This window comes from Schistocerca cancellata, chromosome 2 (genome assembly GCF_023864275.1).
Source record: "Schistocerca cancellata isolate TAMUIC-IGC-003103 chromosome 2, iqSchCanc2.1, whole genome shotgun sequence".
Lineage (NCBI taxonomy): Eukaryota > Metazoa > Arthropoda > Insecta > Orthoptera > Acrididae > Schistocerca > Schistocerca cancellata.
Window position 1 is genome coordinate 880,408,360 of NC_064627.1, and position 24,637 is coordinate 880,432,996.

Sequence of the window (24,637 nt, forward strand, 5' to 3'; positions counted from 1 at the left end):
AGCCAATAGATTGTGGTCAGAGTACACATCTGCCCCTGGAAATGTCTTACAATTTAAAACCTGGTTCCTAAATCTCTGTCTTACCATTATATAATCTATCTGATAACTTTTAGTGTCTTCAGGATTCTCCCATGTATACAACAAACGCTTGGGTAACAGAAGAAATATTGAATTTAATTGATGAAAGGAGAAAATATAAAAATGCAGAAAATGAAGCAGGCAAAAAGGAATACGAAGGTCTCAAAAAGGAAATCGACAGGAAGTGCAAAATGGCTAAGCAGAGATGGCTAGAGGACGAATGTAAGGATGTAGAGGCTTATCTCACTAGCGGTAAGATAGATACTACCTACAGGAAAATTAAAGAGACCCTTGGAGAAAGGAGAACCACTTGCATGAATATCAAAAGCTTTGATGGAAACCCAGTTCTAAGCAAAGAAGGGAAAGCAGAAAGGTGGAAGGAGTATATAGAGGGCCTATACAAGGGCGATGTACTTGACGACAATATTATGAAAATGGAAGAGGATGTAGATGAAGATGAAATGGGAGATACGATACTGCGTGAAGAGTTTGACAGAGCACTGAAAGACCTGAGTCAAAACAAGGGCCCCGGAGTAGACAATATTCCATTAGAACTACTGACAACATTGGGAGAGCCAGTCCTGACAAAACTGTACCATCTGGTGAGCAAGATGTATGAGACCGGCGAAATACCCTGACACTTCAAGAAGAATATAATAATCCCAATCCCAAAGAAAGCAGGTGTTGACAGATGTGAAAATTACCGAACTATCAGTTTATTAAGTCACAGCTGCAAAATACTAACGCGAATTCTTTACAGACGAATGGAAGGACTGATAGAAGCCGACCTCGGGGAAGATCAGTTTGGATTCAGTAGAAATGTTGGAACACGTGAGGCAATACTGATCCTACGACTTACCTTAAAAGCTAGATTAAGGAAAGGCAAACCTACGTTTCTAGCATTTGTAGACTTAGAAAAAGCTTTTGACAATTGGAATACTCTTTCAAATGCTGAAGGTGGCAGGGGTAAATTACAGAGAGCGAAAGGCTATTTACAATTTGTACAGAAAGCAGATGGCAGTCATACGAGTCGAGGGGTATGAAAGGGAAGCAGTGGTTGGGAAGGCAGTAAGACGAGAAGCTGGATGTTCCTTCTGCGACATTGCAGAAAGACTTGGCAGCAATGTAGCCACTATACGTGACTGCTCGCAACGGTGGTCACGAGAGTTAACGGTCGCAAGAAGAGCCAGCTAGCTCCGGACGGCCACGTGGCACTACCGAGAAAAGATCATCGTGTTCGGTGTATGGCTCTGAGCCATCGTACTGGGTCTGTAGCAGCAACGTGAGAAGCAGTTGGCACCATAACTACTGAACGAACTGTTACAAATCGATTATTTCAAGGACAGGTCCGAGCCAGATGCATACCACCGCCATTTCCACCTCAGTGGTGCCAAGCGAGAGCTCGTTGGAAGGCAGGATGGGGGTCTGCAGTGTTTTCTGATGAAAACTGGTTCATCTTCGGCACCAATGATGGTCGTATGTGGGTTAGAAATAGGCAAGTTGAGGACCTGCACCCAGACTGTGTGCGTGCTATACTGGACCTACAAGTGGAGTTATGGTCTGGATTGTAATATCATATGATAGCAGGAGCACTGTCATGATTATCCCACACATCCTGACTTCTAGTTTGTACATCGGTTTGGTGATTCGGCCAGTTGTGCTCCATTCATGAACAAAATTCCAGGTGGTGCTTTCCAACAGGATAATGCTCACGAACGATAAATGGTTCAAATGGCTCTGAGCACCATGGGGCTTAACTACTGAGGTCATCAGTCCCCTAGAATTTAGAACTACTTACACCTAACTAACCTAAGGACATCACACACATCCATGCCCGAGGCAGGATTCGAACCTGCGACCGTAGCGGTCGCGCAGCTCCAGATTGTAGCGCCTAGAACCGCTCGGCGACAACGGTCGGCATGCTCACCCACAGATTGCTGTTGTAATCCTACAGGCCCTACAGAGTGTCGCCATATTGCCTTTGCCTGCTCGATCATCAGATCTATCCCCAGTCGCGCTCATATGTGACACCATCGGACGACAACTCTAGCGCCATCCAGAACCAGCACTTTCCGTCCCTGTATTGACCCGCCAAGTGCAACAGGCCTGGAATTCCTTCCCACAAATTGGACTCCAACACATGAACAGCACAATTCTTGCACATTTGGTTGCTTGCATTCAACTTTCTGGCAGTAACACCAGTCATTAATGTACAAACATTTCACATTTGCAATGGTTTATTTCATGCGTACATTAACTTGTGCTCTTGCAATGATAACTACTTATATACGTTACCTAGACGAATATATTCTCGAAATTTCATTACTCAAGATTAATTATTTTTTGGCGTTGCGATATTTTTCCGTCGATATATGTTCAAATTTGTAATTCTGTCAGAGACAGCAAAGGACTTGGAAGAGCAGTTGAACGGAATGGATAGTGCCTTGAAAGGAGGATATAAGATGAACATCAACAAAAGCAAAACGAGGATAATGGAATGTAGTCGAATTAAATCAGGTGATGCAGAGGGAATAAGATTTGGAAATGAGACACTTAAAGTGGTAAAAGAGTTTTGCTATTTGGGGAGCAAAATAACTGATGATGGTCGAAGTAGAAAGGGTATAAAATGTAGACTGGCAATGGCAAGGAAATCATTTCTGAAGAAGAGAAATTTGTTAACATCGAGTATAGATTTAAGTGTCAGGAAGTCGTTTCTGAAAGTATTTGTATGGAGTGTAGCCATGTATGGAAGTGAAACATGGACGATAAATAGTTTGCACAAGAAGAGAATAGAAGCTTTCGAAATGTGGTGCTACAAAAGAACGCTGAAGATTAGATGGGTAGATCACATAACTAATGAGGTGGTACTGAATAGGATTGGGGAGAAGAGGAGTTTGTGGCACAACTTGACTAGAAGAAGGGATCGGTTGGTAGGACATGTTCTAAGGCATCAAGGGATCACCAATTTAGTATTGGAGGGCAACGTGGAGGTTAAAAATCGTAGGGGGAGACCCAGAGATGAATACACTAATGAGATTCAGAAGGATGTAGGCTGCAGTAGGTACTGGGAGATGAAGCAGCTTGCACAGGATAGAGTAGCATGGAGAGCTGCATCAAACCAGTCTCAGGACTGAATACCACAACAACAACATGTTCAGATGGCTCTAAGCACAATGGGACTTAGCATCTGAGGTCATCAGTCCCCTAGACTTAGAAGTACTTAAACCTAACTAACCTAAGGACATCACACACATCCATGCTCGAGGCAGGATTCGAACGTGCGACCGTAGCAGCAGCGCGATTCCAGACTGAAACCCTAGAATCGCACAGCCACGGCTGCCGGCCTTCCGTCGATATATGTACTCCGCTGAAGTGAGCTACCTCGTGGCAGAGGCAGATCAGAGTATGGTCGGCGACTGTCCCTAGTCCCCGAAGATACGAGGATGTGTTAGGGGGGTTTTCGGGTAAGATTAGAGTGGCTGGCCGTATGCGCCGGTCGGATGGACAGGAGGGCGGAGGATATTGGTTCGCCAAGTCAGCTGCTCTCCGGAAAGGCCTCCTCTCGACTTTATTTGCCCTCCAATCTCATTCAATTTCATCCAATATAGTTGTGTTACGTCTCGCAAATTATCCGGAGAATCCGTTGCGAATATAATGAAAAGTAAGAGAAAGAAATGCCTCCGCAATAAGGGGACGCGAGAGAACGACTGTGCGTGAAACGTAATTCAAGGACTTAATCGCATTTCGCGTCATCCCTGCGAATAAGAAATTCTTCTTCCGTGTCACGGCGCCTGAAAGAAACGATCGGAAGCCGATATTTCTCATCTGAATTTTTCTGCACTGTAGCTAGGAACAGAATGTTATATCTCGGAACGACGGCAAGGGTCTTGCTCCATAAAGCTCCATGTTTATTTGCCATCGTCTCTGCGTTTATCGACAGTTCAACTATTGACTCAGTAGGATATGTGAGTTACGGCGGATACATTTTCAGTAAGAGGCATCTACAAGTACTATTGAAATTTCTTACGTCTCAGGCTGAGTTCCTCACGATTGCACCAAATTTTCTCAGTGGAATAAAGAAGATATAACGCTGAACGTATACACGGCTAAATCGTTTCAACAACTACCACCCGTCATCCCATTTTCGTCTCTCTCACACACACACACACACACACACACACACACACACACACACACACACAGGCAAGTCAGAAGATCACTCTTAATGCAGAATTGGTTAATTCAACTGTACTAATCAAGACTTAAATGGAACACATGAATCCACATTTTCTGTTCGACGTAACTACATATGAAAAGTGCCTGACTGTTTCAGTATTGCAAATGATACAGCCGCAAGAAGGAATCTTGCGAAATTGTAACGATTTGGCCAAATGTAGCTAATAAAGATAGATGAAATAGGTGGCGTAGTAGTAAATTTGCATCCCTTTCTACAAACAATTTGAACTAAATGTGGTAATTTTAACAGAATTTGTCACTACATGAATGATATGAACACAAGTTTTAGTACGGATTTGTTGAAGTTTACTACTTGGTATTTATCTTTCTGCGGTGACGCAGCGGACTCGCATATGTGGTACGGTGTAGTATGCGACAGTACAATAGCACATATTAGCACCAAGAAGATACAAAACACTCAGGCCTCTTTTCATGCTGCGATGGAGTAGAAAACCGCTTAAGACAGTTGTGTTCGAGGACAAAAATTGAAGCAGAAAGTTAAGGAATTAATAGAATTCGGAACTTAAATCACTTCATACATTGAGTAATCATATTTAAGAGAAAGTTAAGAGGTCAGGAGCAACTGAAAACCTACTAGGCTGCCGGCCGCTGTGGCCGAGCGGTTCTAGGCGCTTCAGTCCGGAACCGTGCTGGGTAGTTTTAAGTAGTTCTAAGTCTGGGGGACTGATGACCCCAGATGTTAAGTCCCATAGTGCTTAGAGCCATTTAAACCATTTGAACCTACTTGGCTACCTCGATTTTCTAAAGAGCGAATATGTAGTTAAATTAAGTTTATGAGTTCCAGTGTCATATGACGAAAACACGAAGGTTGAAATCAAATTTTCATTTGTCACAAATGAATTCTTTCATAGCCCAGAGGAGGCAGAGATAGGAATTTCTCATTTCTCAACATATATGTAATTTAATTATAGATTGTAATACTATCTTTATTCCAGTTTCTCTCAGTTGTCATTTAATACCACCTCAACACCCTCTTTTTCGAATCAAGTGCATTTCTGCTGTCTGGAGGAGAAACATACTTTATTGAGCAGTTTAACTGGTAGCATAAAAACCTTACCGTTGACCGAGGCAATCTATCCTGACATGTACTACATGAGCCACCGAAAATATTTAGGCACCATCCTGATCCACGACCGCAATAGCGCCTCCCACAACTCATGGAAGTCTATGGGAACTACATCCTAGGCCCGCACACCTCACTCGATGGCGTCTCTGATATTCCCAGTGGAACTGAGGTTGACTGATGGTGGGAAGTGGGACAGGTCAGCAGCGGCAGGACAGAATCGTCCTTATCCTCTTGGAGTTTTCCTCAAACTATTTGACCAGAATCTATCAAATATTGCTTTTAGTAAACAAGGTCACTTACGGGGTGCGGCCGTCTGACAAAAGCATGCCAATGGTCGTATACGAGGGCACGACATACCAGACTAGTATTTCATACCATGGAAACAGCTCCTGCACGAGGACACTTCAATCTTCTACCTATTTCCTTTTGACTACCTGAATGGATTACATCTTGCAAGCCTCTATGTACTTTTACCCGCATCTACAAAAGAATTTAGACAGTCAATCTTCCCGTGCCCGATGCTCAAAAATAACGGTGGGAACCCTAATACGTGGTCCAATAGGATGTACTTTCCGACTCTGACTTAATAATACTCCGCATAGTACGAATATATGACGCAGAAAAGACTCGCTGTCGTCATTCCTAAAAGTGCCCAACTAACGGCTGGACTTGAAAGAACGTATTTCCATTGTAATTCTATGTAATCTGCGGAGCTGAATACATAGAGTTTCCATGAAGACTAGGAGTGCCGCTAAATCCTGCCCTCCTGTAACGTGTACACGTCTCTTTGCAAAGTGCACGCCTGCTCTCCGATGCAAAATACCCCGTCGGCAGGGCGCTTGTTCGCGTCTATCCACTTTCCCTGCAGCGCTTCCGAGGGAACTGTGTGGGGCTGTGGGGGCGTGTATCGGTGCGAGGGTGGAGGGGGGGGCGGATGGGGCGGTGCTCAGCCATTATTCGGAACTTTGGCGCGAAGAAAGCGCTGCGCCCCGGCGCCTTGTCCCAAGTTCCCCGCGCTCCGCCCCGCTCCGCATCCATCTTGGTAGGCCTGGCGCGCACACCCAGCGCACCTCCCGGAATGAACCTAATTTCGCCACCCTCACCGCATTCAGGCGGGACGCAGCGCTTCCACGGCACGTGCTAACTATTTGCCGATAACTCGCGCCGCCAGGTTCTTTCCTTCTTTCACATTCGCCAGGAGGGATGAAAGCGCCGTCGGATTCCGCTTCTACGTACCTGTCCATCTCGAGCGTAAGTGATGATGAAGCTTGGCTCCGAAAGTCAGTATCGCTCGTCATAGCTGCAGGAAGGACTTTCATATAATTTGATAGCACAGTATTTGCGGTTCAATAGTATGCACCCCACGATTGCTGTTGCATCAGCTTTGTTAATGTTCTGCGCAACATGCGTCTTGCAATGAAATGAACACCCTTAGCTGCTTACAGGCATTGACATACGTCAACGGGGACAGATGAAAATGTGTGCCTCGACCGGGACTCTTAGTAAATACGTCTTACAGTTACATACAAATGTACAAAACGTGAATGTCTATCCCAAATCACATATGCGAATCAAATTACCATCACAGTATTGGTAAATTTCGTAATAAAGATCTGAGCGCTTTCGGACTTTTGGAAAGTAGCCAAATATCCTGTAGTGGAGACATAACATTAAATGTGTGTCTACGCAAATCGCAAGATCGTTGACATCCTGTCACCTCGTACTTCCTCACAAACAATGCACTGGCGGTTGTACATGTCTTTCAGTCCTTCCTCATGGTCTCCCTGTTTCGTTTCAACGGAATCCACAAACGGAAATCGGTTCCAAAATTTAATCGTGTTTTATAATACAGACTGTAGTGACTGTAACGTGAGAGTAGAGAGAGAGAGAGAGAGAGAGAGAGAGAGAGAGAGAGAGAGAGGGGGGGGGGGGGTCCTAAGTCAGTCTGCTATGGAAACTAGTCCGCTGGCTAGCATATACATAAACCATTTAGCTAATGTAATAATAACAGTAAAAACATTTTTACCAAAGAGCATAAAAAAACGGCACTACCAAATAAATCTCACTGCAGAAAATGAACTGATAATGGTATGAACTGCGTGGATTTAAGGTTTAATAAATATACTGAGAAACATCAATCTCAGATACATAGGAACGCCTCTATAAAATGATGTTACAGTCACTAATCCGTCATGTCATCCTGACAAATATAATAATGACATATTATAGGCCAATGTCCAACAGAATGAGAATTACATTGGTTACTGTACATAAACGACAACAGCTGAACTTAACAAAACTAATGCCTCACAATAATGGACAAGTCTAAACGTCCACGACAAACAGCAGTTTAGCACATTTAACCCTCCCTCCTCCCGCTACATCTAGCGAAATACTGCATGTATACACAGAATTCATCGATAAGTTTTCGTATCAAGTTACATACATTTTCTGTGCAAAAACTATCCCGATTAGTTTTTTCACAGATAAAGGTACGTCAATTCATAACTTCAGTTTAAAGCACGAAGCGTACCACAGACCGACATTTACAAACCGAATTTCTTCTTTGCGCGCACCGTATTTTACAAGGTTATTCAGCTAAACTGTCCATTCCAGATATTTCCCCAAGCGTTTAAGGTAACGTAATTCAGTTTTCATTCAAATTAATCCTGAAAAGCTCCTTACTGAATGAAGTGTAGCCTGTTTCTGTAGCTATATAAATTCCAGAGATATCGTTATCAACTTTGCTTTTTCGAATAGATGAAATAGAACTTCAGTACTTTCTGCTGCTAGTATAGTAGCTCTGAAAGAGAAGAGTTCAACAGCGTTTACTCTTCTTAATCTGTTTAGTGGTTTCGGGGGAATTACAGTATTTACAACTTACGATTTATCTGCTTTGGTAATGAAACCGCTTTCTCCCGTACTCGGAGGTCCGTGCTCCGGCTTGACGCAGCTTACACAAGCGGGATAACGAATAAAAGTTTGATATAAAACTGATAATAATCACTCTTGGCTACATGTGGTTGGCTAGATACACCAACTGGAAGGCAAAGTACATGGCATCCGAGGATATTTCTCCAGGTAAATACGGTAACAGTTTAGTTCTTGTTACTGTCAAAGCTTTGAATGAAACGCGCGCGTCAAAAATTTGATGGATTTGTTAAACAGCAGTTTCAATACACAGTTTATTAAATAATAATTCCGCGTCGTAATTTTAATGTTAAGATACACCATTTTTGCAAAATTACTACAGCAAGAACAACAGTAAGGAAAGCAAAAAAGAATACAGTCATAAACGGTTCCGTAAAATTCAGTTAATGTATTCAAGTGTTCGAAATCCCACCGTCTAATGCAATACACGTTTGCAGTCGTTAGTGCAATGACTTATGGACAGGCTGAAGAGATTTCTTCGATATCGCTGAGTATACTGCAACAGTGTAAGATTTTAAACCTGTTGGATTAATAGAACTTGCGCACAGTATTGTTTGAAGGAAGAATGTATTGTCCTGATGTCACATCAGAAGCGAGTGAGAGAATTCCATGCTGCTTATATGAATGCGTAGTGTCTGTTCTTTCGGACATGTCCTTAGCTGAGCAATGGATCCATGTTCTACAGCGCCGATGCGCAAATGCTTCCGATCTCCTGTGGGAATCTCAGTGTAGCGACGTGGATTCAGCGGACACAGGGATTTTGGACAGGTGGCGTTCTGTGGGAATGTGGATCGGCCGCGAGGCTTGCCGAGATAGTCCAGGTAGTTGGCGATAACGCTGTGTTCCAAATGGCGCAGTGTAAGCAGGAGATCCCAATGCGGTACACATTTTCACTCATCCCCGCTGATTCCGCTTAATGTCCCGGTGCAGCTGACAGCAGTGACCTCCCTTAAATTTACATTTATTGCAATCCCACTGTTTAATCTGCTGGTCAAGTAAGGCATGATACGGATGGAAGCTGTTAGCGCACAAAGTGCGAACAGCGCTGCATTGACTTATTCCAGAGGCACTCGAAGTACGATGCTGTTTTTTAAGTAAGTACCGTTTTGAAATTAAAAAAAGACGTGCTAAGATATTTCAATAATCTTATTTTTACATGAAATCCTGTACCTTAATCTACACAATGACGCCATTACAGTCTGATTCTTCCTTGCTTACGTTGTGTAGTGGGTGTTTAAGATGCCTCCGATAATCGTTAGTCTCGACGACTGTGAAGTACGGGCTGTTATAAGATTTCTTAGTGCTAAAGGCCTAAAACCGATCGATTTTCATCGTGAGATCTGTGCAGTTTACGGAGAAAAAATTGAGTGATGGAATGGTAAGAAAGTGGGTGAGAGCATTTAAAGATGCCCGCACAAATGTGCATGATGGACAACGCAGCGGGCGTCCTTCGGTCGTTAATGAAAGTTTGGCGCAGGAAGTGGACAATAAGGTGAGAGAAAACAGACGCTTTACGATTTCCTCCTTGCGGTATGACTTTCCTAATGTTTCTCGTAGTGTTTTGTATGGCATTGTGACCAAGCACTTGAATTACCGAAAATTGTGCGCACGTTGGGTACCAAAGATGTTAATGGATGTGCACAAAACCAAACGTTTAGTCAGTGCATTGACTTTCCTTGAGTGGTACCACAATGACTGTGATGATTTCTTAAGCCAAATTGTTACGGGCGATGAAACATGGGTGACCTACGTCACACCAGAATCAAAGAAACAGTCCTTGAGCAAGGGCGTCGTTTTGCTGCAAGACAGTGCCCGTCCGCATGTGGCGAATCAGACCAAAGATCTCGTTACATCTTTTCGATGGGAAACTCTAGATCATCCTCCGTACAGCCCTTGTCTTGCACCCACTGACTACCATCTGTTCCTGCACTTGAAGAAACACCTGGGCGGTCAGCGTCTTCAAGATGATGACCAAGTCAAAACAGTGGTGATGCAGTGGTTAACAAATCAGGCGGCAGACTTCTATGAGGAGGGTATTCAAAAACTGCTACAACGTTATGACAAGTGCCTCAATATTGACGGAAATTATGTAGAAAAGTAGGTTAAGGTACAGGTTTTCATGTAAAAATAAAATTATTGAGATACCTTAGCACGTCTTTTTTTAATTTCAAAACGGTACTTACTTAAGAAACACGCCTCGTATATGTGTAGCTAACATGTGGATTATGAGCAACAGCTGCAAGAATATCTATTCCTTTGGGTCAGGCTTGCTGTTTAGTATTTGTGTAGAATTATAGTGTCCTTACAGCAACAATTTTCAGGTACGTTCGCTGAACAGTCATTCTTGTTGGGCTCTGCCTAGCACACGCACCCCCCCCCCCGCCCCCCCCCCCCCCCCTCACACACTCGAGACACGACACGGACATAAAGAAAGCTAATTTTATTTTGTGCCCCTTTTATACCGATATCGCAACGGTGCCACACACTATTTGCTCCTTACCCGCCGGCCGGGGTGCCCGAGCGGTCCTAGGCGCTACAGTCTGGAACCGCTCGACCGCCACGGTTGCAGGTTCGAATCCTGTCTCGGGCATGAATGTGTGTGATGTCCTTAGGTTAGTTAGGTTTAAGTAGTACTAAGTCCTAGTGGACTGATGACCTCAGAAGCCATTTGAACCATTCGAACCTCCTTAGCCGATGTGACGTATTTCTTTACCTGAGTATCAATATCACGAGCTTCCGCATAACACAGAAATCGGTTCCTTGTTCAAAACACGTAGATTTCCGTTTCTATATATTGTAATTACTTCGAAACTGCTAACGGCTTTTACAACAGTGAAACGCCGTTGAAATACTCACTTACAGAATTCAGATTCTAGCAACAGAAATAACGGAAATTCCATTTTGGAAGTTGATACCGATATCTGTGTAATTAATATATCCACGAAAAATAATTATGGCGTTTATTTAGGACTTTTTGAGAAATCTTCTGGGTAAAAACAGAATGACGATATCTTAAATGTTTCCGGAAATATATGACTAGAACATCAAAGCTGTTACCCTGTATATTAGACAAACTGTTAGCATTTGCAACATTCGTTACCGAGAACACATGATGCACTTACGCTAAATGGCTTACAAAAATCGACTTTGAATACTCATATGGCCCAAACATACAGTCTAACAAAGTAACTCTTGAGTTTAAAAAATGGTTCAAATGGCTCTGAGCACTATGCGACTTAACTTCTGAGGTTTTCAGTCGCCTAGAACTTAGAACTAATTAAACCTAACTAACCTAAGGACATCATACACATCCATGCCCGAGGCAGGATTCGAACCAGCGACCGTAGCGGTCGCTCGGCTCCAGACTGTAGCGCCTAGAACCGCACCACCACTGAGTGCCGCGAAACTCTTGAGTGCGAGGTCGCAAAAGGCCAATTGTGTTTACGGCTTTCGACGCTCCACGTATTGTCTGTCATGTAGCCACAATATTGGCTGCTAGTGGCAACAATGGGCGAGAGTGGAGGTAACCAATGGTGATCACTGCATGAGGGCGGCTCTAAAATTTGTAGATCAGATAAACAAACTTATCCAATCGTTCAGTAAGGAATTTGGTTTCAGCTCCGACTGATTGGGAATAGAAGAGGAAATGCATATGAAAGCAACCTTCGAAATTAGATATACCAAGAGAGTTGTATAGCGTCAATGCATTAACACATTCTTTAACGATTATGCCGACTTGTGAACTGGATGGGAAATTGGCTGGACAGTTATTTATTGTTTTGCGATAAGTTGGAAGCGCTCTAACACCTACGATTCTTCCCGTGTGCGTGATCTTGCAACAAAAGTAGGGAATGTTTAAGCAAGCTAAACTGGAAAAATGGGCGTAAGAGAATTAAAACTGTGGTACGAACACTGGTTTTGGCCAATATCGGGTCCAAATAACTTGCTTTTGCTTCATTCTTGGTCTGCGTATAAACATCAAACTCTTTTAGAGCAAACCATCCATTCTGAAAAGTATGTGAGATTGCAGTTCATACACCTGGGACCACTGGACAAATTCAGGCTCTGGATGCTTGTTTTTTCCGTGCCTATAAAGCATATTATCACACTGAAATAAATGGCTGTAGCTCTGTTACATTCAGTAGTGTCTTATTTCTAGATGGTGACTGGTTTCGGACACTTGTGTCCATTTTCAAGCCATCCGTATCGTAAGTGCGACAAATACTGTCAGTAGGCCAGCCATAAAAACTGCCCCTGTAGTGATGATCAAAGCGGCACTATGACCGACTTAGCAACACTAAATACACCACATAGGACGGACATTTTGGTGTATTTACTGTTGTTGAGTCGGCCATAGTGCCGCTTTGATCGTCACTGCATGGTCAGTTTTTAAACACGAGCTATCGCCTGCATTGGCCACACTTAGGATACGGATGGTTTGAAGATGGGAACAAAAGTCTGAAAACAGTCACCATCAAAAAATAAAGAGATACTTCTCAATGCAACTTATGACAAAGCTACAACCATTTTTTTCAATTATGAGACAAGTTGCGGACCTATTTTTCACCTGTAACATGCTGCAAGTTTGTATATACACTCCTGGAAATGGAAAAAAGAACACATTGACACCGGTGTGTCAGACCAACCACACTTGCTCCGGACACTGCGAGAGGGCTGTACAAGCAATGATCACACGCACGGCACAGCGGACACACCAGGAACCGCGGTGTTGGCCGTCGAATAGCGCTAGCTGCGCAGCATTTGTGCACCGCCGCCGTCAGTGTCAGCCAGTTTGCCGTGGCATACGGAGCTCCATCGCAGTCTTTAACACTGGTAGCATGCCGCGACAGCGTGGACGTGAACCGTATGTGCAGTTGACGGACTTTGAGCGAGGGCGTATAGTGGGCATGCGGGAGGCCGGGTGGACGTACCGCCGAATTGCTCAACACGTGGGGCGTGAGGTCTCCACAGTACATCGATGTTGTCGCCAATGGTCGGCGGAAGATGCACGTGCCCGTCGACCTGGGACCGGACCGCAGCGACGCACGGATGCACGCCAAGACCGTAGGATCCTACGCAGTGCCGTAGGGGACCGCACCGCCACTTCCCAGCAAATTAGGGACACTGTTGCTCCTGGGGTATCGGCGAGGACCATTCGCAACCGTCTCCATGAAGCTGGGCTACGGTCCCGCACACCGTTAGGCCGTCTTCCGCTCACGCCCCAACATCGTGCAGCCCGCCTCCAGTGGTGTCGCGACAGGCGTGAGTGGAGGGGCGAATGGAGACGTGTCGTCTTCAGCGATGAGAGTCGCTTCTGCCTTGGTGCCAATGATGGTCGTATGCGTGTTTGGCGCCGTGCAGGTGAGCGCCACAATCAGGACTGCATACGACCGAGGCACACAGGGCCAACACCCGGCATCATGGTGTGGGGAGCGATCTCCTACACTGGCCGTACACCACTGGTGATCGTCGCGGGGACACTGAATAGTGCACGGTACATCCAAACCGTCATCGAACCCATCGTTCTACCATTCCTAGACCAGCAAGGGAACTTGCTGTTCCAACAGGACAATGCACGTCCGCATGTATCCCGTGCCACCCAACGTGCTCTAGAAGGTGTAAGTCAACTACCCTGGCCAGCAAGATCTCCGGATCTGTCCCCCATTGAGCATGTTTGGGACTGGATGAAGCGTCGTCTCACGCGGTCTGCACGTCCAGCACGAACGCTGGTCCAACTGAGGCGCCAGGTGGAAATGGCATGGCAAGCCGTTCCACAGGACTACATCCAGCATCTCTACGATCGTCTCCATGGGAGAATAGCAGCCTGCATTGCTGCGAAAGGTGGATATACACTGTACTAGTGCCGACATTGTGCATGCTCTGTTGCCTGTGTCTATGTGCCTGTGGTTCTGTCAGTGTGATCATGTGATGTATCTGACCCCAGGAATGTGTCAATAAAGTTTCCCCTTCCTGGGACAATGAATTCATGGTGTTCTTATTTCAATTTCCAGGAGTGTATTATCACATTATCTGCAGCTATGCTAGAAAGGTTTGCCAGTTTCACGATAAGCTCCACGACAGTGTGTTTCGCATTCGGTTGCATGCCACTGCATTCCACCAGTTCTTATCACCCCGTTACACCAATATGATCTACATGCATTCTTTAAGAGTGGATACCTAGCTGAACTTCCGGCATGGTTTGCACCTTCCAAGGATTCCGCCTTCGATCTTGATGGTGCGAACGTTTGTGATCACTGTGGCGCGCCAGTTTTCATTCAATGTTCATGGTGCAAGTTAATGGCTCGTCCTGAACATTTCTTGAATTTCGACGAAGTCTATTTTGTGAAGTGTGATACATACATACCATAGATTGATCACTGAACCTCCTGGACTCTCATTTTCTGTCGCCCTCCTAATGCACATGATGAATCATATGCAGCTCATGTTTTTCTTGTGATATCTGTTAACACAACACTTTCAAATGAGCCTCACTAAAGATTGAATTTTCTACCTCGCACTTAAGAGATTACTTGTAAGAGAACACCACTGAAAAAACTATGGATTACTACATTATGCTGAGAAAGGAGTAGAAATGAATTTGGTAGAAGAATTAGATAAATCATCCACATTCTCTGAAAAGCAAACTACGCCATTAATAGCCATCTTTAGTTAAAGAACCAAATATATTTACAAAATTCCATCCAATTCGTATAATTTTAGGTTACTGCCGTGGTTAATTTAGTTATTCACTAAAAAAAGGGAACTAAATATTATCCTGAAAAGATAATCTTCATTGGACTCGGACACTGATTAAAAAAAAAAATCAGTTGTATGGCTTTCATCGCCATCAAAGGTACGAACTAAAACTTTGCAATAATGTATATCTCTCGTGTTGAGGTATCCTATAATTGTACTACATTGTTCTCAGTTCAGTCAACCAAATCACTTGCTTGCCTAACGTGAGCTGTAAAAATATCAGGTGTAAATACATTCCTTCTCTGTCTTGTCTTTAGTCGATGTCATGGTTCAGCATGCCACACATCAGTGAAGCTGACCTCTCTGCAGTAATGCGCAAGATAAAGCTTTTCCTCAAGTAAGTAAAATTTATAGGCCTTACATATGACACAAATGATTTTGTGAATCCCTAAATCACGAACACCGTGTTATAAAATAGGACAAAAACGTGAAATTTGTACGAAAAATTCTCGCTGCGGTCTGGCGTTACGCCTAGACCCGAAACTAGTCACGGTGAAATAAATCATCCATTGGTAAAGTGTGGATGCCTGCGAACTTATCTTCTGTGACACAGTGCTCGTATCACATGCACTTTCTGAAAGACTGCATGGCTTGTTCGATATGATCGTTAAGGAATTATCAAATATTATCACAAACTGTTAAATAGAAAACATAAGATGCTAGATGGCATTATTCAGGCAGACAGAAGATAAAGCAACTCTTAATATGTTATGACCTGGGGGACAAAGACCTTCTGAACGACAGTGGCAGGAATACGTGAGAAAGATGTGTTTCGATTTAAAACAGTACACAACAAGGGAAAACAGGGTGGTACTTCGGCTCGGTAGGACAATGTGGCCCTTCAGAATGATATAGATAACGCAGAGAGGTCTGGTAGTTACCAGTGCCAATGAAGCTATTATATTTAGCGTTGGATGACAGCTAAGAATTCTGATTTGAAAACAGTCCAAAATAGATACTGTTAACATTTGAAACTTCAAGGTGGCACCTTACCAATGCCGTACTACCTCATGCTCTCCAGATTTTCACTGTTCAAATGGTTCAAATGGCTCTGAGCACTATGGGACTTAACATCTGAGGTCATCAGTCCCATAGACTTAGAATTACTTAAACATAACTAACCTAAGGACATCACACACATCCATGCCCGAGGCAAGATTCGAACTTGCGAACGTAGCAGCAGCGCGGTTCCGGACTGAAGCGCCTAGAACCGCTTGGCCACAGCGGCCGGCCCCGGTACTATGTTCAAAGCTAATTCTCACCTGTAAGTATGAATGATACAACCAGGCATGAATTAATTTTTTTTTGCTTGCTAATGGGCGTACTGTACCTACTCCAAGTGCAATTAAGTGTGTTTGCCGAGGTTCGAGTCCTCCCTTGGGCATGGGTCTGTGTGTTAAATAGTGTGTAAGCTTAGGGACTGATGACCTTGGCAGTCCCTTAAGATTTCACACACATTTGAACATTTTTGAAGTGTGTTTGCACTTTGTTTTCTACAACATATAATAAACTGAAAAGATTTGAGCTAGTGTAATATAAAATAGCTGAGTCACCATCGCTGCAACCACGTACCTTGCCAGGCCAGCTGATGATTTCATTTAAAAATGAGAAAGCGCCGATCGTGCTGAAAGCTCTCTCTCTCTCGGCTTAAAATATTGCGAAAGCGAAACGTTATTCGATGAAAAACGTAGTTATTAAGTGAATACACGTAAAGATGCGAATAAAGATAAAAGAAGCGAAAAATATGTTCGTAAGAAACCCAAATTATGCGAATTTCAGTGAATGAATACAAAACCTCATATTTCACTTGTAAGTGCCCTTCAACGTAACACGTGATTTCACATGACCGTGCATATACAAAAGACAAGGTAAAACGCCCCATATTCGTATAAATGCCAGTGATATTATTTGACGAGTCGGAAGGCAATGAAAATACTAACTTGAAGCCTCGAATGACTGAATGGAAATTGAATGTCGATTCCCACTTGTTCCAACGAAATTATGAACACTACCAAGGAACTAATTTTGTCTGTGGTGAATACTACTGAAAAGCACGTCACGTCAATAAATTTGATGTTTGCACAAAGCAACATTATGCAAATGCAGTGACAGTAAACAACCGCCTTACATAATGTAAAACGATGTCGGTGCAACGTTCCCATTTCTTTATAACGAGACAAAGCGTCTATACTAAACAAATTGACACGTCATAACTCGTGACATTCATCACAACTACAGTGTTTGTCACTTTGTCACCTGACCATCCGGTTCTGGCGAACTAATTTTGTCCACCAAGCATCGCTGTCGACTGGCTCACCTCAGAGTTTAGGTGACTTGCTTAAGACAAACGTTGCAATGCAATTTCCAATGCAAATATAAGCTACTCTAGCAGACGGATAAGCGACTAAGGCTCTTTGATACAGGCAAGTGCTTATAGCATCTAACAACAGACGACTTTCAGCCTGTTTGATTTTGAGAACGACGATTGCACATAGCAAGAATTTCATGGCAACATTTTTTTTCCGTAGCCTCTGACGATGTCGTACTCGCGTCCCAGCCAGAGGGCTCGCAATCTTAGCAGCGTGCGGCGCACGAGAGGAATAACGCGGCACATTGATCCGTAGACTTCTTCCTCGAAAACGTTTGTTGTCGGCCTCTGATTAATTCCCTGCACTGCTACAAATACACAGTCCACATAATAGGCACCAGCCTCACACTGACCGGCGAGACAGGGTTAAAATTGTCACTAATGTAACAGTATTGGGCAGTGCCCTGTAGCAATCCACCCGCTTCCTAAAACGTCGCGGATCCGAGCACAGGATGGAAAAACAAGCACTGCAAACAATAACAACACTGTCTTCAAACTGTTTCTGGCGTCTCATCCACAAACAAAAGCGGTTAACAATAGTTAAGTTAAAAATAGGACAAATTTTTATTGGAACTACTGAAATCTATTGGCTTCTACTAAATCTCACGTCGTCCGTGTCATTGGCTAAAACACACCGTCCAGGAAGCTTGTGTCTCCACTATCTGGGATAAAATCTGTGGCTACCGAGCCCGTGCACGCTCACTTAATGGCAATACTCGCCTTGAATACTGGGGAGTTCAACTCGAAATTCACCCTCGCAGACGAAAGCACGCTTTGGGAATATCACACTTCAAGAAATATAACTCGACTTATCACGAAGGAACACCCTATCCCAATTTATGAAATACAACCACGAGAACACCAATTTCACCCCAGAGTATACACAACTTGTACATCCCACAGGTCCGCCGGTCGCCTCCTCGATTTCACCAAATTATACAGGGTGCTCTAAAATTCCCCTTGCTAACTTCTAGGATTTGTGGAAGGGACTGGGTGGATAATACATTGAATTTGCGCCTATTTCTGGAAACGTAGCATTTCCCTGTTACAACCAGTTGAAAACGTTTTGGTAACGCGTCGACTTTTAAAGTTCCACTCATTAATAACCAAAGAAAGAAAAAGGAAACTTAAGCAGTTTTCAGAAACATTGTTGTTTACAGTTAAATCATTTTTGTCCTTTACAACGGAGGGTTAGTGTTATGATCCACTACAGGTAAGGTTCGTTGTGGCGACCACCAAGTTCAGTGCACACATTGTACGTACGAATGGATGTTGACAGCTTCTCTTCGACGTGATGTAGTACGGCCACTTGTACTTCGGTTGTGCGGCTTCTCCTTGGAGCACTACAGTCACGCCTGCTGATGGTGAAGGTACATTTTTCTCGAAGCCGTTACGTAATTGTGGCGAAAATGGTATGAGATGGTGTCGGATATTGTGGATAACGGTCGTGATCAGGCGACGAGCAGGTCTTCCATTACCGTGAGCTTCGTTACAGTGAAAGATCTTGTGAAGTACTCTGCAAACTTACATTCAACCCTGTTGCTCTGACACTCACAGACACGTGAATGAGGCTCCAAGTCAGAGAGGTAGTACAGACGTGAAATGGCGTCACCCGATCCGAATTAAGCACACCTCACCATGCACGCAAAGGCCGGCCGGTGTGGCCGAGCGATTCTAGGCGCCTCAGTCTGGAACAGCGCGACCGCTACGGTCGCAGGTTCGAACCGTGCCTCGGGCGTGGATGTGTGTGAGGTCTTTAGATTTAAGTAGTTCTGAGTTCTAGGGGACTGATGACCTCCGATGTTAAGTCCCGTAGTGCTCAGAGCCATTTGAACCATTTTTGAACCATTTAGCACGGAAACGGTACGTTTCCGGACATGGCTTCCAATTTAAAATATAGTCTAATCAGTCTCCTGTACAAGTCCCAGAAGTTTGTAAAGGGAATTTTACAGCACCCTGCGTTCAAACCAAGCAGAATCAGGGTCAAAATGTTGGAATTTTCATTGGACATTTTACTGCCACCACTTAAAGCGCTTCCCTGATATTCTGCAATGGATGTTGGATACACCGGCTGTCCTGAAGCAATCAGTCAACCTCGTACCGGCCTCTTCTGACCAGATCACCATCCATTTCGGAGGACTGTGAAAACACCCTTCCTACAACTCATGGCTGAGGACAGCCTTCTAACCCTAGAAACCAATCATGTCGTAGATGATAGCCGTAGAAAGAGCACACAGACGTGCCAGGATATGAAACATACTTGTGGCTGATTGCAGTATTTCGTACAGTGTAGCTTACGAAAACAGCTGCGGTGTTCTCCAACCAAAATGGTCAAAATAATGCATACTTCCATTCTGTACATACTTCCATTCTGAATAGTCGTGTCTCGTAAAAAGCAGTTCTTTCCGCGGTCCAGTCATGATTTTGCCCTACAGGTTAACTGCATTTCGAATGTCTGCTACAGTGTGGTCATTGTCCTGGCAGGTATGAAACCGCGCATGAAGAACCACTTCCGCGCCCACCAGCTGTCGGTGTGGCTGCGTCTGATCCCGGAGCTGCACCGCGCGGGCATGGAGGACGTGGTGGCGCGCCACAACCTGTTCCGCAACCACAACGACGTCGACCTGTACGACGGACCCGTGCGCCCGGATCCGCTGTCGCGCGCCTACGGCTCCTACGACACGATCGTGGCCGCCGCCGACGGCCGGGCCCGCAACGGCTCCAGTCTCGAGGTGGGTAACCGAACGTAATATTCACGAGGCTCGAGGAAGTAGACTAAGAATGTATTCAACATCGCTAGTATGAAACCGTGCAGAATTTCGCAGTCGTCTGCGTAGAGGTTAAAACTTGGCAGCTCGTCGCCTTCATCTCTACATCCCAACTTCCCAGTGCAGTTGTAGACGCCGTCTTCTGGGTGGGGGGAGGGGGGGTACTCTATATTGAATAGTGGTGAACGTGTCGCACTGTCGGAAATTCACCACCACGACCTTATAAAGCGAGAATACACAGCGCTGTTCCATTGTGATAGGTATACCTCATTCGGTAGCCTACTGTTCTATCAGCTTTGTATCCCCTTTTTCCCTTCAATTGGACAGCTGCTGCATTGAGATCTGCGAGTCAGTTTGTATTTATAAAGAAGCACATACCTTCATTTTTGCGGTCAGTGGATGGAAGATAAGGACACTGCCTCAAACAGAAACGCACTGGAGACGATGGATTCTTTTTATGGTCAGCGCACAAACTTCATGCTATTATGAGACGTACCTTGCGAGGTAAAATTGGAAATGTCGTGTGGCCAGAGCCTCCCGTCGGGTAGACCGGTCGCCCCATGCGAGTCTTTTGAGTTGACACCATTTCGGAGACTTGCGCTTCGAATGGGTTGAAGTGATGGTTATGAAGACAACACCCAGTCCCTAGGCGGAGAAAATCCCCGCCCCAGCCAGGAATCGAACCTGGGCCCCTTGACACGACAGTCCGTCACGCTGACAACTCAGCTATCGAGGCGGACACCTTGCGACATGACTCCAACAACGGCACTGAACTAATAATGAATTGAGGCCGTACGATTCGAGTCTTACACAAGGAACAGCGCCACTATGGCGTATTTGTGTGACACATTACGACAGCAGCGCTATAGCGGCAAGTAAATGCTGATGAATACATTTACCGATGAGTGCAAAAGTGGTTCTGACAAAAGGGAGCGTATGTAGCACAACACATAACAATAATAACGCAAACAAGACACCGTTTTTCTTATTCGTTAATTAGCATTGGCTTCTATCATACAAAGAAGCTTAGCTTTGCTATTTAGGAGCCCAAAGTAACTAGTAAATATTAGACGACTTGAAATTTTGAAGAACGGCTTTGTACGTACACCCACACCGCAACGTGATGTTTGTTCCCTACATTTTCAGCCAAACCAATCCACGAGAGTATAACACTGTTATGAAATGCAGGAGTTGCATTACTTAATGTAACAATTTATCTATCTTTATCGTGGCTGAAGAGAAAACTGCCGCGTAATCTTGATAATAAAACGTAAAAACCAATAGAACTGAACACAACTTTGGCAATTCTTGGTACATCAGAGCCAGAAGCATCAGAACAACGATCGTCAAAACGTTCCACAGAGGTGTAATTAGATTAAATGAAATAATTTCAGTAATAATATGCGAATCATCAGCCTTCGTGAAAAAATTATTATGTGAAAAGGAAAATAGTTATCATAATAATCAGCCATAGGAATAATGCAAACGACGAGAACAAATACAAGCATGTTTAAAAGGTATTGAATCAAGATATTAAAGAAATCACGCTCGTGGTCTGTTGTTTAGCCACTGCCGGATGTCACTGAAGTTAAAGCTTAGGACAAGATGCAAAAATAAATAAATAAATAAATAATAAAAAATTATTGGAAGTTTATCACTATGAACACAATGCAGTTTATGTAATTTCATGAGTTCTGCCTGTATTTACATTTATTGTACGATCAGTCATGTCTCTGGATATTTTACTAACGCTTGGGTCGCGGCGGTATACTAACTATTTGGTATGGTATGCAGAAGAAGAAGTGAAATAAACGTTTTTCTAAAGCCTGGTCTACACATAACGTTTTGTCATCAGTCTTGCATGATCATGCCAGATCTGTCAAATAAAACGTTACATGTGGACGGAGTTTGACAGTCTTGTATGAATTGACAAAGTTTGACAAAGTCGCAGAAGAACGATGGGCTGGAGCTTTGTGTACATGCAAGACTGCCGACGAGTCTGAGCAAGTAGACGCACATCAGTCTCATCGCTCAAATTTTGCACCGACCGCAGTGTACTCTCGGTGGCGTCAGAAGTACCAACTACCATTTTAGTGTGCGAAGTGGCGAAAGAAACTGGTAGACTTGCAAGACAGGACTCAAAAATTTTTACGGAGCTCATGGAGCTGTACCAAAGTTTTCCTTGCCGCTGGGATATAAAATCTAAGCTTTCAGCAACAGAGACAGGAGAAACCAGTCATACGGCACTGTCGCTAATAAGGACCAGAAAGTGAAGCAACAAAAAGATTTGGTCACCAGAAAGGTCAACTCATATCGAAGTTTACAGGAGTCAACTCATATCGAAGTTTACAGGAAAGAGAGTGCGAAAATAAAAGCGTCCACGAGATGTGGAGCTGGATCGAAAGAAATTTATAAATCTTCTTTGTCCTACTTTTATTTACTTTTCTCTTTGAATGTTGAAGATCACGGCCAGACATAGAAGACTCTGAAAAGGTGTTACATAATAACAATCACTTTCAAATTTTGTGGCTAACAACCATTATTCATTTCATCCTTCATACAAAATTAGACAGTTCAAGGTCCTTGTAGCTCCTGCCAGTCGCTAAAAACCTTAACGTTGCGATGAGTCTCTCGTGGAGGCTTACAGCCGCCCTCATGACATTACCTTTTATCCAGTTTCTAGCGTTACAAGCGTTAACAGTGTACAGTTTACGAACATCCAGCATGCTGGAATAGCTTGCGCTGTAACTGTTGGTTGCACATTTTTGACGTGGTTTTCACATCTTCGGAAGTACCATTTTTACAGTGTTACAATGATCTGAAAATGCTTCTTGGCCCAAACTAGTCTTCGAGTCAATAAAAAAGTAAAATTTACAACTTTGGACTGGTTTTTCGTTGTACTGAGTATACAGTTCGTCTCTATGTCCTTGCGCAAGTAATTGCACCAATCTTATGGTTCCTGCTGTTGCTCTCGGAGAATATTGTCATTAGAGAATATCCCTCTCTTCTGTAAGCAAACCCAGGGTCGTCGTGAACGACGAGTAGATTTTTTCCTTTTTCAGTTTAAGAGCACATAGCGTAACCACCGTCACTAGTAGTTCCTCTTCCAGGTGTATTTCTGAACGACTGAGCAAAAGATCGAGCGAAAGTTTGGGTGGTATGGGAAGTAAGTAAGAAAGATTGGATTTAACTTCCCGTAGACATGGAGGTCATTAGAGATGGAGTACAAGCTCAGATTGAGTCAAGGATGGGACAAGAAATCGGCCGTGCCCTTTCAGAGGCCATAGTTTGCCTGGAGCAATTTACGTAAATCACTGAAATCTAAATCTGGACGGCCGGTCGCGGGTTTGAACCGTCGTTCTCCCGATTGTGAGTCCAGTTTACTAACCACATCGCCAGTTCACTCACGTTGAAAACAGCATCTGCGCGATTGATGTCGTCGTCAGTCTTGAATGACTATTCAAGACCGACGACGAAACATTACGTGCAGACCAGGCTTAAGATACAGCCAGCTACAGATAATGTCGTTTCAGCTGTTAGACGGGAACAATTCGCTCAGTAATGAGTAGCACGATTATTTACGTTAGATTATAGTGTGATTTTGCAAGAAGTTGTAGTCCCAAAATCAATATCGTTGCCCTTGAACAACGAAAACAAATCCGAGTAGCATCATTTGTATTCTAGAAAAACTAAATATTGAGAAATAAAGAAACTTTTGTGAATTCTAATGTTTCCTGCCTGTTCCGAAAATTACGAACTGCTGACTTTAGTAACATGTAATCATATCTTTCGCAGCAGTCACATTATATGAGGCCAATAATGTCTCTGTGTGTCAGAGACAGTGTAACGTCCCATTAGAACAATTATGAATTACTGTGCTAGTAAACCTATAACGTTATTTGATTTTCAAACAGCTGAGAAAAACTCAACGTACTCAGACAGTTCGCTCTTTACTTATTCTGATCATCACTAAACTGACACACAATATTTTTAACGCAACGCAATCTCATCATCATCATTTAAGACTGATTATGCCTTTCAGCGTTCAGTCTGGAGCATAGCCCCCCTTATACAGTTCCTCCATGATCCCCTATTCAGTGCTAACATTGGTGCCTCTTCTGATGTTAAACCTATTACTTCAAAATCATTCTTAACCGAATCCAGGTACCTTCTCCTCGGTCTGCCCCGACTCCTCCTACCCTCTACTGCTGAATCCATGAGTCTCTTGGGTAACCTTGCTTCTCCCATGCGTGTAACATGACCCCACCATCTAAGCCTGTTCGCCCTGACTGCTACATCTATAGAGTTCATTCCTAGTTTTTCTTTGATTTCCTCATTGTGGACACCCTCCTGCCATTGTTCCCATCTACTAGTACCTGCAATCATCCTAGCTACTTTCATATCCGTAACCTC

General features: G+C 43.9%; 1 protein-coding gene across 1 annotated transcript in view; it reads left to right on the forward strand.

Moving 5' to 3' along the window:
• The window catches only part of LOC126159497 (neuroligin-3-like), a 357,313-nt gene that overhangs the window by 306,252 nt on the left and 26,424 nt on the right, over positions 1-24,637 (forward strand). Inside the window, exon 11 of the mRNA XM_049916554.1 lies at positions 19,941-20,188. Coding sequence (XP_049772511.1) covers positions 19,941-20,188 — 248 coding nt within the window. The remainder of the gene's footprint in view (positions 1-19,940; positions 20,189-24,637) is intronic.